This window comes from Myotis brandtii, unplaced genomic scaffold (assembly GCF_000412655.1).
Source record: "Myotis brandtii unplaced genomic scaffold, ASM41265v1 scaffold190, whole genome shotgun sequence".
NCBI classification, from domain to species: domain Eukaryota; kingdom Metazoa; phylum Chordata; class Mammalia; order Chiroptera; family Vespertilionidae; genus Myotis; species Myotis brandtii.
Window position 1 is genome coordinate 4,868,545 of NW_005357076.1, and position 16,285 is coordinate 4,884,829.

Here is a 16,285-nt window from a genome sequence, read left to right on the forward strand (position 1 = left end):
GAGATACCAGCTGTCTCTCGGCCGATTTTTTGCATTGAGTTGATAGAGTAATTTGAGTTAACGAGCTCCTTAACGAGCTCGGTCTCGGAATGAATTAAACTCGTAAGTCAAGGCCCCATTGTAATCAATTTGAACCATGCTTTGATCATGAAATGACCAGAATGTGCCAGAAGACACGGCAAAGTAATTTTGCTTCATGATAATGCACCATCACACACTTCAAAACCGGTTAAAGACACATTAAAAGATCTTGCCAGGGAAGTATTAACCCACCCTCTCTCTGTATTCATCAGACCTTGCTCCTTCAGATTACCACTTGTTCTGATCGATGGCACATGCACTTTCTGAGCAGCACTTCAAAACGTACGAAGAAGTGGAAAATTGGGTCACTGAATGGTTTGCGTCAAAACAAGAAAAGTTCTATTGGAATGGTATCCACAAATTACCTAAAGATGGGGGAAATGTGTAGCGAGCCATGGACATTACTTTGAATAAAGCACTTTTGATGTTTCTCTTGAAATTATCGTGTCGTCTTTGATTACAAAATCCGCATTATTAACTGGTGCAACTACTAGACTGAGATAGGAGCAAAGGGGAGAGAAAAGAAGGGTTTCCCCCTCTGTTTAGCCAGTCAATGTGATTTTGTCAAATTTGCAGGCCTTGTATAGTACTAAAAATAAAGAATAGCTCTAACTAAAAACTTATGAACATAACAAATGTTTGAGAGTGTGCCAGAAACAGACACACTGTTTCCAATATCCTAAGTCTAGAATTTTAGAAAGGGAGGTTTTTGCCTCACTTTAAATTTCCTTACAATTACAGCTGCCTGAAAATGTTACCTCATGAATAAATGTAAATGAAGTGTCTTCGTCCATTGCATAACAGATTACAAGTTAAAACCCATCTAGTATGACTAGCATTGTATAATATTGCTGATTATTCACTTGAAAAAGTCTACATTTGTGACTAAGTGAATAACTGGTAATGGAACCATGATGTGCTGAATGTTTATAATTCACCTCTAACCTTTTGAAATGGATAATCATTTCATTCTGTAATATGTTCCTTATTACTTATTATCAGAAACAGAGCCTTCGACCATACGAGCTATGGAACTGACATAGTGCAGCCATTTACATGTCCCTTATAATCTGATTTTTTGCAGTATGTGCACAGAGTCCTTGCACATGAGCTGTTATGTCCACAAGGAGGCCCCAGCTGTGAGTATTACTTGGTGCTGGCTCAGACACACCTTCTCAAGAAGGACTTTGTCAAGGTAGAGGAATGCCTTCAACAAGCAGCCCAGATGGACTACCTGGTAATAACTTTTGCTAGAGCCTCTTGAGTTTAGTTTGGACAAGGGGTCAGCAGGCTTTCTTAGAGGTGGTGTTGCTATATCACAGGTAGATTTCTGGTTACACGAGAGGGGTGGGGTCATCATTTGTCAGTTAACTCATCTATTTCCTTCCATTTGTTTTTCTTAAGCACTCATGAGTTTTGCAAAGGGCAGAGAAAAGATAAGGAAGGACAGCTCATTCGCAGATAGTTTATCTATTCAAGTTTTTTTGGACTTCTGTTTTTCTCATTGTGAACCCTACCATTGTATGCTTCACTGTTTTTCTTAATATTTACCCCAAAGACAAAAATAGCTTTGAAGAATGCAAGAAAGAAGTGAGAGGGCAGACCTAGAAGAATCTCTTTCAGTGCAACTGAAGGGGGCCCTCTTTCTAACTGTGCTAGAAAAGGAAAACAGATGTAACCTACATTTAAATGTTAGACAGAGCTCATTAATGTACTTTTAAATGCCACCTCATCCCATGTACGACTTGTTCTTTCCTTTTTCAGAACCCTAACGTCTGGGGTCTGAAGGGCCATCTCTATTTTCTGAGAGGAGATCATGCTGAGGCCAAGGCATGCTATGAGAGAACCATTAGTTTTGTAGTGGATGCTTCTGAGATGCACTTCATCTTCCTGCGACTGGGGCACATCTATCTGGAAGAGAAAGAGGTGAGGGATAGAGGACGGGGAGTAACCATGTAAATCGGGTCATGGTCTGGGACCTGACTAGTCAAGTGTTAACATCCCTGTGGACTAACAATAGTAATATGACAGTGGCACTTTTACATTGAAAGGTAAAGTGGCTTGCCCAACATCAGATAACCAGCAATTAATAGAAACAGGATTTAAACAAGGCAGTCTCATACTAGTCTGTGGTTTTAACCATTACAACACTAAAGTTATTAAGAACTCAATAAATTTGCGGGTTGGAAGAGGTTAATCGGGGGGTGGGGGGGAGGACCTATGTAATACTTTCAACAATAAAGATGAAAAAACTCAATAAATTTTATTTTAGCTATGATTTTAGCTATTTTTCTTTGTTAGCAGTAGTGGAAATATTCTCATCTTGCTTTAACTAATGAAAAGTGTTATGGGCTTTAAAATAAATCCTCGAAACTTTCTCCTCAACACAAAGGATTATATTTAATTCAGCTGAGGCTAATCCCGTTTCACAGGGTACTCTGACTTGACTCTTTAGTAATTCCTATCCATATTTTAGGAAATACCCAAAGCTTTCTAAAAGAAACGTTCTTTTATGGAAAATTTCAAATACACACAAAGTAAACAGATTAGTAGAATGAACCAACATGGACTCATCATCCCATTTCAACAATTATCAACATTCTCCCAAAGGCCTTTTGATTCTGTGCTTTTGTTTTTACTTTATTCCATCTTCCCCCTGACCCCACTCCCACCCCCCGAATACCTAGTTTTCTTTATATTTAAAATTAAACAACAGCAACAAGAAGTTACAATGCCTTATAATTTAAGTAGGAAAGCTCACATAGGTTTAAAAGGGAAAAATTACAGTGAAGTAAATAATAGAAAGCTTTCTGATGTCATTGCAAGTTGCATCGTCACAGAACTGCTGACTTATGCAGTCACTAGGCAAGGAGTTCATAGGCTATTTGCTGAAGCTCAGCTATAGTTCCATCTCTCACACTGAAGATACAGAACAAAAAGTGGTCCTTTGGGGCCTACTACTTTTTTAAATTTTTTTTATTTTTAGTTTTTCTAAATGTCTCCTGTACTACCGAAAGCTTCTAAGACGTTTTATAATAAGGGAGCAGACTCTCAGAATAATGAGGCTCTATCAAGTAAAATCCTTAGTTCAGAGATTCTGTATCTATCATCCTACCACATGATGTCACTTTTAAGCAAAAAGGGGTAATCCATAAAATCTAGGTGGAATTCTGGTAATCACTGTGATCACCCAGAATTTTCTGTGTAACTCCTTGCCTCAACTCTTAAAGAGACTATAAATGTTTTTGGAACTGCTTTCACAGCAAAGTTTGCCCTTTAATTTAGTCTTTCCTTCTCCTCTCACCAGTCTTCTTGTAATATTTCCCTGAAAATAGACATACAATACAATGCAAGCCCAGAATAGCCAGTACTACATTGAAAGAGAAGAACAAAGGTAGAGGACTGACCCCCTACCTGACTACAAGACACACTATAAACTAGAACAATAATCAAGACAGGGTGGTAAAAGTGAAAGAATAGGCAAACAGATCAATGGAACAGAAGAGAGAGCCTGGAAATAGACTCACATAAATATAGTCAACTGATCTTTGACAAAGGAACAAAGGCAATACAATTGAGCAAAGAAAATCTTTTCAACAAATGGTGGTGGAACAACTGGATACCCATATGCAAAAAAATAAATCTAGACACAAGACCTGATACCTTCAAAATTAACTCAAAATGAATCATAGAATAAATGTAAAATGCAAAACTATAAAACTCCTAGAATATAGAAGAAAACCTATATGACATTGGGAATAGTTCTGACTTTTTAGGTACAACACCAAGGGCATGATCCATGAAAGAAAGATTTTAAGTTAGACTTCATTGAAATGAAAAACTTAAGCTCTGCAAAAGACAATATGAAGAGAATGAGAGGACAAACCACAAACTGGGAGAAAAATACCTGCAAAAGACATATTTGATAAAGAACTGTTATCTAAAATATATGAAGAAGTCTTAAAACTCAATGATAAGAAAATAACCTGATTTAAAAATGGGTGAAAGATCTTAAAGATACCTCACCAAAGAAGATATGTAGGTGACAAATAAGCATATGAAAAGATGCTCCACATAATATGTCATCAGGGAAATGCAAATTAAAAAAATGAAATACCACTACACACCCAAATCTGGCCAAAATCTAGAACACCGACAACATCAAACACTGACAAGAATGTAGAGCAACAGGAACTCTGATTTGTTGCTGGTGGGAATGCAAAATGGTACAGCCACTTTGGATGACAATTAGGTGATATTTTACAAAACTAAAAATATTCTTACCATACCATGCAACGATTGTTCTCCTAAATATTTACCCAAAGGAATTGAGAACTTATATCCACACAAAATCTGCAAACAGGTGTTTATGGTAGCTTGATTCATAATGGGAAAAACTTGGAAGCAACAAAAGACGTCCTTCAGTAGGTGAATAGATAAATAATCTGTGGTACATCCAGACGATGGAATACTACTTAGCGCTAAAAGGAAATAAGCTATCAAGCCATGAAAAAATACAAAGGAACCTTAAATGCATATTACCAAGTGAAAGGAACCAATCTGAGAGGTCTACATACTACATGATTCTAACTGTATGACATTCTGAAAAGGGTAAAACTATAGAGAGAGTAAAGAGATCAATGGTTTCCAGGAGTTGGGGAAGGGGAGTGATGAAGAGGTGGAGCACGGAGAATGTTTAGGGCAGAAAAAATACTCTAATGAGGGATATACATATGTCATTACACATTTGTTCAAACCCATAGAATGTACACCACCAAGGGTGAACCCTAAGGTGAACTATGGACTTTGGGTGATGATGAAGTGTCAATGTAGGTTTGTCAGTTGTAACAAATGTACCAGTCTGCTGGGGGATGTTGGTAGTGGGGGAGGCTAAAGTAAAACTAGTTTTACTTTTAACTGGTTTATATATTGGGCCACCACACAGGATTTAGATGGCCAATTATCCTTTGTCCCTCCACTAGATCATATATTTGGGGAATCTCTGAGCTTTCAATTTTGCTGTGAACCTAAAACTTCCCCCTCCCAATTAAGTTTTAAGAAAAACATATAACTTCATTGGACTTAGATTGGTCTGGAGATCAACTGCAGAAGCACCGTAATTATCATAGCAATGCAGTGTTTGATGCTTCTAAAAGAACAATAGTTTAGGGGTGCTTTCTTTCTACAGTATGAAAAGGCAAAGAAAACCTACCTGCAAGCCTGTAAGAGATCACCTTCATGCCTTACCTGGCTGGGACTGGGAATTGCCTGTTATCGGGTAAGAGGGTGAGGGCTTGATACTAACCCTGTGCATAGAGCTGACCTTGATCCCTTGGTCTTTCAAGCACCCTGGGATGACAGTGAAATGCCAATCAGGGCAGTTTTCTCTAATGCAAAATTGCTCTTCAAAGCAGTTTAGTAAACTGAAGGTCAATCTGAAGTAGAAAAATCCCACAAAAACCTGAACTAGGAAGCTATATAATAAAAATTTCATGTTATTTGGTAAAGAAGCTCATAATCTATACATATAAAAGCCTAAGTGACTGTTATAACCGAACGACCAGAACAACCGGTCGACCAGTCGCTGTGATACACACTGATCACCAGGGGGCAGATGCTCAATGCAGGAGCTGCCCCCTGATGGTCAGTGCACTCCCACAAACAACCTCCCGTGACCCTCCCTTCCCCCCCAGCCTGGCCGGCCTCCGCATCAGTCCCAATCAGGGGGCCAGCCAGCCAACCTCCCATGGTCCCTCCTCCTGGCTAGCCAACCTCCCGGAGGCCCTGCCCCCTGCCCCCTCCTGGCTGGACCCTGATAGGCCTCAATTGCTGGCCAGGCTGAGGGACCCCACCCATGCATGAATTCGTGCACTGGGCTTCTAGTTTTATAATATTATCTATAAGAAAAAAAGTAATATGGGATATAAAGAATCTATTTAATTAAAGAAATTGGTTGATATTTATTAAGTTCTGTGCCTTTTCATATGCAGGAGTAGCTGCTACAGCTTCGGGTAGGCCTTTGCACTCTTTGCTCTACCACCCCTGAAACTCCAGAGCAACCCTTCTTTCCTTCTCTCTAATGCAGCGTTTCTCAACCTATGGGTTGCGACCATTGGAAAACACATATAGCATATCAGTATTTATATTGCGATTCATACCAGTAGCAAAATTACCGTTATGAAGTAGCAATGAGAATAATTTTATGGTTGGGGGTCAACACAACATGAGGAACTGTATTAAAGGGTTGCAGCATTAGGAAGGTTGAGAACCACTGCTTAATGTTTGAAAGAGGTTAGACTACCTGGTAATATGATCTGGTCTCTGCCAAACCCTTTAGTCTTACCACTTTCTCTCTCCTCTCTCCTCTCTCTCTCTCTCTCTCCAGGCATATTTAAGAGTTTTCTGAGATGCCATTATTTATATATAGTATTCCTTTTACCTGGAATGCCTTTCTTCACCTTGTACAGTTAACAAACTCCTATTTATCTTTCAAGATTTACTTTAGTAATGTTTCTTCTGAGAGTATCCTTTATTCTCAGGATAGAATTATCACTATTTTCCTTTGTCCCTCCACTAGAAAATATATGTGCTTTTATTATTAGAAATGTTTATTCTGTATTGGAACTATTTATGTGTTTGAGTTTTTCCCACCTCCTCTTTCCCTCCTGTAGTGAACTGTTTGTATTCCCAGTATCTAACATGCTGCCTGACAGAGAGTAAATCCTTAGGACATATATGTTGAATAAATAATGAATCAGTATTTCAGAGACATTTAAAATGTAGGCCAAGGTATAGGATTTGCTGAAAGGTCATTCTTCATATTGTCTTGGGCCTAGAAATCCATTATCTTCTGAAGCAGAAACTATGAAGATCTATTTTATTGGGGAAAGGAGTTCCTTATTCTTTCCTTGGCTGGCCTTTTGGAAGATTTTACAAAGCAAATTCACAGTTTTAGGAAGCAAAAATGATATCCATGTAGCCAGAGCTCAGGAAGCACCCTAGAGTCACTGAGTATTGTATTGATTGTTCAAGACTGTGGTGTTAATAACTAATTTCAGGGGAAAGGAAGCTTTCTGAATGATAGTATTTTGACAGGACTTTTACCTTAAGAAAGGGATGTAGGATGTAAAGGGAAAAACTACAAATGTATCTGATAGCCCATTGTGTATGGGGAAATCACTGAATGATGCACACACAACAGTAAATACTTCTGGTTTCCCAACCCTGCCACCGAAGCTCCACGGTTCATGGATGCCCTGCTGGGACTGCTGTAGAGGAAAGAGGAAGAAAGCCTAGAAAGCAGGGCTCCAGATTCCCCTACCTGGCTTTTTAAGCAGAGCAGTTTTACTTTTAACTGGTTTATATATTGGGCCACCACCCAGGATTTTGTTTGAAAAAAAAATTCTGTTGCTTAAAAAAAAAAAAAGGTTGAAAGCCATTGGTATAGGCCATGTACACCAATGTTATTTGGACATAGTATTTTCAGCTAAGCTGACTCAGCTGACTTAAGTAAAAACTATATTGACTTGCCCTAGTTGGTTTGGCTCAGTGGATAGAGCGTCGGCCTGCGGACTGAAAGGTCCCAGGTTCGATTCCGGTCAAGGGCATGTACCTTGGTTGCGGGACATCCCCAGTAGGGGGTGTGCAGGAGGCAGCTGATCGATGTTTCTAACTCTCTATCCCTCTCCCTTCCTCTCTGTAAAAAATCAATAAAAAATATATTAAAAAAACCAAAACTATATTGACTTAACAACTCATACATCTTTTTTTGTCAAGCTGGAGGAGATCTCGGAGGCAGAGGATGCTCTCTCTGAAGCCAATGCATTGAACAACAACAATGCTGAAGTATGGGCATATCTGGCCCTGGTCAGCCTGAAAGTGAGTGCTTGCTATCCTTTTACAATGCCCTCTTAGGCAAAGAGATAAGGAACTAAATAAAAGAAGAGATAATTGGGATGGCCATTAATGCATGACAGTTGAGGTTTGATCAGCTTCAGATTTGATCATTATATGAATGACCAAGGAGAGGCCAAGTCTGGGAAGCCTTTACTTGAAGTGTGCTTAAAAATTATATACTCAGGTATGTTTGTCTGGAAAGGAGATTCTAAAAATGGAAGTGGGCCATGTGGACGTGGTGGTTGTGGGTGAGCAGGAGTAGGGTGGGCCAGGGCTGACTCTGGGCAAGAATTCTGGGTGGGGGAGGCTCCCTGTAGCACTTTCAAGCTACTCCACAGGCCCAGCGCAGTGTGTGGCCTGGCCTAGGGTTGGGGTTGGGAACACTGAATGGGGAGCTGTGCAAGGGCAGTGGCTGACAGTGCAGTTGGACAGCAGATTAGACTTGGGGTCAGTGAGCCTTTCTCCTTTTCCCTGCTGGGTACCTCTCCCCACCTGTCTGTGCTCTCATGTTTAGGAGCTCAAGCCTGGGACAATAGTATGTATTACTCGTATAGTCATCCAGTTATGCTCTGGATCTACAAAAAATTCCTGGAGCCATACATATACCCTCTGATTGCCTTCGTTGTAAGTTATGTATGTCCTAGAAAACCTAGATAAGAATCCAATGATAAAAATAAAAGCAAACTAGGCCATTAGGGTGTAGATAAATATGGACTACCAACAAAAGGACCAACAGATACCTCTGATAGACTACATGATTGACTCAAAGATTCCATTGTTTTAAAAATGAACCTGATACTGTGATTCATCTTCTTTGTAATTGTCTCTAACTTTGTTTTATTTGAGACCAGAATTCAGGATAGATAGTTTAGCTATTTACCTGATTCTAATCAGGAAATACATGGTATTTTTATTTTAAATGTATTTAACAACCTCATTCCTGAGTTCCTTTTTCATTACTATAGTTTTCATTTCAAAAAAATAAATAAGTTTTTAAAAATGGGAGTGATGCCTGGCTGGTTGCTCAGTGACTGAGTGTCGACCCATGAACCAGGAGGTCATGGGTTTGATTTCCGGTCAGGGCACATGCCTGGGTTGTGGGCTCAATTCCCATTAGAGGGTGTGCAGGAGGCAGCTGGTCAGTGATTCTCTCTCATCATTGATGTTTCTACCCCTCTCTGCCTTTCCCTTCTTCTCTCTGAAATCAATAAAAACATTTTTTAAAGTTAACCTTCTTTAAAAGATGGAAGTGATATTAAATCAGAATGTAAACAAAGTCAAGAACAGTGAAGGAGAAATTCTACTAGTCTTTTTGAACCATTCCTTCATGTTGAACTGCTGGCTGAGGTGTTTATCCTTGATATAGATGGAAAATTTGGTAGGAGTATTGTGAAAGTTTGTGATAGCTGCTTTACCTATAGAAAATAACTCTCCCAAAATTAAATAACTTGCTTAAAAGACTTACACATCGGTCTAAAGTCAAATTTGGAATGAGATTGTCCCTCAGTTTTTCTATTAGCCAATATGACACCAAACTGATAGGGAGTATTTTGATTGTAAGAGAAATGAACAAAATAAAAATTACTGGATCTTCTGTTCCTGAATATCAACATGAAAATACCTGTATTCTGCCCTGGCCAGTTTGGCTCAGTAGATAGAGCGTCGGCCTGTGGACTCAAGGGTCCCGGGTTCGATTCCGATCAAGGGCATGTACCTCGGTTGCGGGCACATCCCCAGTGGGGGGTGTGCAGGAGGCAGCTGATCGATGTTTCTCTCTCATCGATGTTTCTAACTCTCTATCCCTCTCACTTCCTCACTGTGAAAAATCAATAAAATATATTTTGAAAAAAAAAAAAATACCTGTATTCTTACCCCAGCTCTGTCACAATTGGCTGTGAAATCCTGGGCAAGTCACTTACACTTACTGGGCCTCAGTTTTTTCATCTTTATTATTTTATTTGTTAAAAAATATATTTTTTATTTATTTCAGAGAGGGAGAGAGATAGAAACATCAATGATGAGACTCATTGACTGTCTGCCTCATGCACACCCCACACAGGGGATTGAACCTGCAACCCAGGCATGTGCCCTGACCGGAAATCGAACCCTGATCTCCTGGTTGATAGGTCAATGCTCAACCACTGAACCATACTGGCCAGGCAGTTTCTTCATCTTTAAACTAAACGTGTCAAAATGGAAGATTTTAATACATTTCTTGCAAAAACTGATAGATCAAATAGGAAAAAATTAAAGGTATGTGAGATTTCAATAAAACAACAAGGTGCCCTGCCCAGGTGGCTCAGTTGGTTGGAGCATCGTCCCATACACACAAAAAAAGGTTGCATCTTGGATTCCCAGTCAGAGCACATACCTAGGTTGCACACATACCTATGTTGGGAGTTCAATCAATGTTTCTCTTTCTCATTTCCTCTCTCTAAAAAAAGCATACCCTCAGATGAGGATGAGAAAAAAAGGGGGGGGCAGTTAACAATGTTGAGCTCAAACAACATAGAACTCTGCACCCAACAAGTAGAGAATGCATATTCTTTTCAATCACAAATGAATTAATTATACATATGCTAGACCACAATGACAGACTCAACAAATGCATGTAGATCACACTGCAATAAAATTATAAAGCAACAATTAAAAGATAGGCCAAAAGACTCATACATTTGTAAACTTAAAACATGTTTGTAATTAATTCATGAGTCAAAGAGTAAATCATGATACTGTCTTGTGGTAGGTAGAATTCTGAAGATGATCTCTCAAGATTATTACATCAAATACTAATATAGGTACTGCTGTGAAGGGAAGTCAGAGAGATTCAAAGCCCAAGAAAGATTCAACACACAATTGCTGCCTTAAAGATGGAGAGGAACCATCAAGGAATGTGGGTGGCCTCCAGAAGCTGAAAGCATTCCCTGCTCACAGCCAGTAAGGCAATGGGGACCTCCATCCTGCAAGTACAAGGAACTGAATTCTGCCAAAAACCTGAATGAGGTTGCGAGTAGATTCCACATAAGAACCCACCCTCACTGACACCTTGATTTTGGCCTCGTGAGACCCTAAGCAGAGAACCGGTTGAGCCATGCCAGACTTCTGACTAGTGGAAATTATGAGATGATAAGTGGCTATTGTTTTAAGCCACTTAATTTGTGGTAATTTGTTACACGGCTGTAGAAAAATAATGCAGGCCTTTCAGTAGGTTTTTATAATAATGTCTCCTATTTAATTACGCTTTCATGTACACCCCTTTGTAATGTAATGCCATTTTTCCCATCAAGAGGTAATGTCTCCTCATTCTCCACTCCCTGGAATTTGAGCTGCACTTGTGAATTACTTTGATCAGTAGAATATGATGGAAGTGACATTGTGTAAGTCCTCAGAGACTAGGCCTTTAAAGATCCTGTAGCTACTACTCTTGCTCTCTTGAAACCCTGGGACCACATGCTGTGAAGAAACCCAATTTAGCCTATAGGAGGCTCAAAGTCCACCTGGAGGATAACTGAAGCACCCTGGTCAACAGCCAACCTCACTCTTCGAGTGAGATCTTAGCCCCCCAGCCCTTAACCAAATTGTCAGATGTCTACAACTGCATGAATGAACCCAGGAAAATCAGCAGAATGGTCCAGATAGCCCATAGAATTGTGAGGAATACACAATTTAATATATTGTGTATTAAACCATTAAGTTTTGAGATGGCTTGTTACACTTCAATAGATAATTGAAATGGGACTGAATAAAAACAAAGTATTATATGTTAGAAATATGGAATTAAAGCAATATAGAGAGGGTAATTTATAGCCTTAAATACATACTTTAGAAAAGAGAACTGAAATATCAATGGATTAAGCAGTTAAATCAAGAAATTAGCCCTAGCCCTAGCTGGTTTGGCTCAGTAGATAGAGCGTCGGCCTGGGGACTGAAGGGTCCTGGGTTCGATTCCAGTCAAGGGCACATATCTGGGTTGCAGGCTCAATCCTCAGTAGGGGGCATGCAGGAGGCAGCCAATCAATGACTCTCATCATTGATGTTTCTATCTCTCTTTCCCTTCCTCTCTGAAATCAATAAAAAAAATTAAAAAAAAAAAAAAGGAAATTAGCCCTAGCTGGTTTGGCTCAGTGTTGGTTGCAGGCTTGATCCCTGGCCCTCATTAGGGCATGTGTGGTAGGTAACCAATCTGTGTGTCTCTCACATCGATGTTTCTCTCTGTCTCTCCCTCCTCCCTCCCTTTTAATCTCTTTCTCTAAAAAAAAAAAATAAAAAAAAATCAATGGAAATTGGACTAGATATTCTCTAAGTTCCTTTCTAGCCTGAGCATTCATATTTATGTATTTAAGCTTTCCCAAGTGACTTTCCATACTCTAATTTGTTATGCACAAACTTGTGAAGTATAATAGTGAATTCATATTATTCTCATTTAATTCCTTCATGTAAGAATAACTGGGAGTAGTGTTCTCATCTCATATCCAGCTCTGCATGGAAGTAATTCCAGTATCTGCTTTTTCTAATGCACAGAGACAAGATAAAGTTAAAAACTTAGACTCTGGTGCCAGACTAAATTATCTTAAAATCTGGCTCCTCCACTTATTAGCTTCATAATCTGCAAGTTATTTATCCTCTCTGTGCCCAGATTTTTCTATCTGTAAACTGGGAATTATAAATAGTTATCTCCTAGGGTTGTTTTGAGGATCAAGATGAAAGTATGTAAAGCACTTAAAACAATATGAACAATTTAAACCACAAAGTAAACACTATATGTGTTAGTTCTTATTAACTGGATGGCTTCAATCATGAGAGGAACAAATGACTCATGGTGCTTTCAGAAAAAAAAAAATGAAAGGCCAAGTTATCTTTAAGATTTTGAAATAAAAAAAGAGATGTATATCTTATATGTGCTTTTTCCTACCACCTTTCATTTTCCTGCTTCACCTGTAAATTCACAGTTTCCTAACTAAGAAGGTATGGACTCCTCTGCTTCAAGTAGAAGTTTTTGGTAATGGACTTTGCCATCATCATGTTTTGGGATATCATTGTCACCAGCTGCTCCTCTTTTTTTCAGGCTGGACGGCAACTGGAAGCTGAGCAAGCCTACAAGTACACGATGAAGGTATGATATGCAGATGCCTCTGCTGTTTGTCTGCACTGTACTGAGGTTAAGAAACTAAGAGGAAGGTACTAGTTTAACTCAGAACTTTTTAGCATTTTTTGATGTGAATATTTTTCTAGAAGCTTTTCTTACCATCTTTCCCATCATCATAGGGCTTCTGGGTTTGTAGGAATAACCCACATATTACATGGGGGTGGGGTCTCTTTTTTTTCTTCTTGATAGTAAAGCAAGCAAGAATTTATGGACTGCAGCAAAAACACACTTAGAATAGTGAAACAAAGAAGGGCATAGAAGAAGCAACCAGAGGGCCTACGCTGGGCTGCCTTGGCTCACTGGGAAGTCAGAGAAAAGGGGGCCTTGGAGACAGGTTCGGGGAGTTAGCCCAGGACAGGCTGCTGCTGCTCATTGCTCCCCTGGTTGCAAGTCTCCCGTGGTCCCTTGAAGTTTAGGAGATACATGCCTATGGGGGAAGGAGGAGGGAAGGGGATGGCATGGGCATGCTCCCTGGAGGGAGAGTGCCCCATGGGGGATCTTTTTTTATTTTTTTAGAGAATATGGGTTAATGGAAAGACAGATGGCCAGGGAGTCAGTAGACCTGAATTATGGTTCTAGTTTTGCCATTAACATACTGTGTTAACCTCTCTGGGCCTCATTTCCTCATGTGTAAAATGAAGGTATTGGTCTAGCTAGGAGTCAACAAATTTTCCCTGTAAATGGCAAAATAGGAAATATTTTAGGCTTTGTGGGCCAAACAGTCTCTATTGAAACTACTACACTCTGACTTGTAGTGAAAAAGCAGCCATAAATAATTCATAAACAAATGAACATGGGTGTGTTTCAAATAAAACTTTTAAAAATTGTATTGATTTCAGAGAGGAAGGGAGAGGGAGAAAGGGATAGAAACATCAATGATGAGAGAGAATCACTGACCAGCTGCCTCCTGCACGCCCCCTACTGGGGATTGAGCCCACAACCTGGGCATGTGCCCTTGACCAGAATCCAACCGGGTACCCTTCAGTCCACAGGCTGACACTCTCTCCACTGAGCCAAACCGGCTAGGGCTCAAATAAAACTTTATTTACAAAAACAGGAAGAGTGCTAGATTTGGCTCATGAGCAGTGGTCTGCCAACTCCCATCACTTATGAATTATAAGCCACTTGAAAGACTTAAACAAATTAGGAGTTTTATTTTTCTCATCTAATGTAGAGTTCAGAACTGGTACCACAGCTCCACAGCTCGCATCAGAGACCCACCCTCTTTCTACCTTTCTGCTCCAGCAACCATAGCATATAGTTCCCATCCCTCAGAGTGGAAAAACAGCCAATATAGCTCCAGCCACTATATCCATGTTTCAGGCACAATAAAAAACCAAATGGAAGGAAAGGACAAAGGTGTCATGCTAGTTATTTCACCTCCTTTTAATGAGCAATGATTTCAACTTGCATTTCAGTGGCCAATTTGGTCATAAACACTTCCCTTGCAAGGGAAGCAGGAAATGTAGCTTTTTAGCTGGCTGCATTGCTACCCTGAAAAGTAATGAAGACTTTTTTAGTAAAGAAAGGAGATAGTGGGTAGGCAACTAGATGTCTCTACTACACATAGATTCTAAAATTAAATTCAGATCTATGTCTTTGTTTCCTTTCTGTCACTTGCCAAATAGGAATAGTATATATTAGTCAAGGTATATTGGGTGATGTGAACCTTTTCAAAATAAACTTTATTAAAGTTCTTTTACAAAGAATGCAAACTGTGAATGTTCACACCACTTAATTTTCATAGAGTGAAAATATCCATGTAACCAGCACAATTCTGAGGTCTTTTAATGGAATTACCATGAAATAGGGAAATATAGACAAATTCCATCCCAAGGAACTGTGTTCTTTAGCTATGGCCCTAGAAATGAGGGGTCTTGCCCTAACGGGTTTGGCTCAGTGGATGGAACGTCGGCCTGCGGACTGAAGGGTCTCAGGTTTGATTCCAGTCAAGGGCATGTACCTTGGTTGCGGGCACATCCCCGGTAGGGGGTGTGCAGGAGGCAGCTGATCGATGTTTCTCATTGATGTTTCTCTCTATCCCTCTCTCTTCCTCTCTGTAAAAAACCCAATATATTAAAAAAAAAAAGAGAGAGAGAAAAAAGAAATGAGGGGTCTCTACATAGGTATATCAGATATGACATGTGTCCCCTTCCTTCCTCCATTACAGCTAAAATTGAAAGATGAGACTCTGATTGCAGAGATCCACATGTTACAGGAGACTGTTGGCTTTGGAAATCCATCTTTCTGACTCCTTCCAGCTGAAGAATTTTCTGTATAGGACTGTGAGCTTTTTCCTTCCCAGAGAAATTAAATCCTGGATGCTTTACTATATGAAACCTGGGAATAAAGACAAGAGAATCTCTGCCACAAACAGAAACCCATTCATTTATTTCCACTGCTATCTTACTGGGTTATCAAATGCTACTGGTTGGTCTTACTTGTTGACAGTCAACTGGATGACAATAAAAAATGAAAATAAGAGATTCAAAATTCATCAGTGTGATTCTGGATTTAAGGCATACTGGAGTATATATAAGAATATAATTATATGTAATTAAGGCATAATGGGTTCATTATTAGGGTTTCTGATGAAAGCTAATCAGGATAACTCTTGTAGGAAGTCAACTGCTAAGGTCCCTGGCCAGGTGTACCTAATGGAACTTGGGAATTAAGGCACCCGTTTCTAAGGTGGAACTAAAGGGAGAAAGCTATTCGGGTCGCTGTATTAGGGCAAGATTATTAGTTGTGGGCAGGACCTTTGGATCCAACGGTGAAGTGACTCTAAATAGGGAGATCTTTGCTGAAGGCGGAGGTACTCACTCCCTCTAACCACCTTCTCACAGATGCAAACCTCACAAAGGAGGTAATTATTCTCGGGCTAAAGATGACCAAGGAAGCACACCGCACCCCTGTTCTGGACCACTCACTGCACAGCAAAACCAGGAAAAAGGCCCCCCCCTCCTTTATTTTTTGAAGAAGGTTCAGAGACTAGGAGGGAAGGTGAGAGGCATATCAGTAAACACAGAAGGGTAAACTGTACACTCGTGTAGAGTCCTTTTCTAGTCCGGTGTCACCCACCGTGCCCCACCAGGCCGGGACTTCCAGCGCCCTTTCATCTCCGCGTTTTCGGGCTGCGCCTGGGCGTGAGCAGGTGCCCCC

General features: G+C 40.0%; 1 protein-coding gene across 1 annotated transcript in view; it reads left to right on the top strand.

The window, feature by feature from the left end:
- CFAP70 (cilia and flagella associated protein 70) overlaps positions 1–15,616 on the top strand; it is a 113,997-nt gene extending 98,381 nt beyond the window's left edge. Inside the window, 6 exon segments of the mRNA XM_014538384.1 lie at positions 1,166–1,318; positions 1,846–2,007; positions 5,270–5,359; positions 7,858–7,959; positions 13,043–13,090; positions 15,294–15,616. Coding sequence (XP_014393870.1) covers positions 1,166–1,318; positions 1,846–2,007; positions 5,270–5,359; positions 7,858–7,959; positions 13,043–13,090; positions 15,294–15,374 — 636 coding nt within the window. The 3' untranslated portion in view covers positions 15,375–15,616.
- Positions 15,617–16,285: the final 669 nt, after the last annotated feature.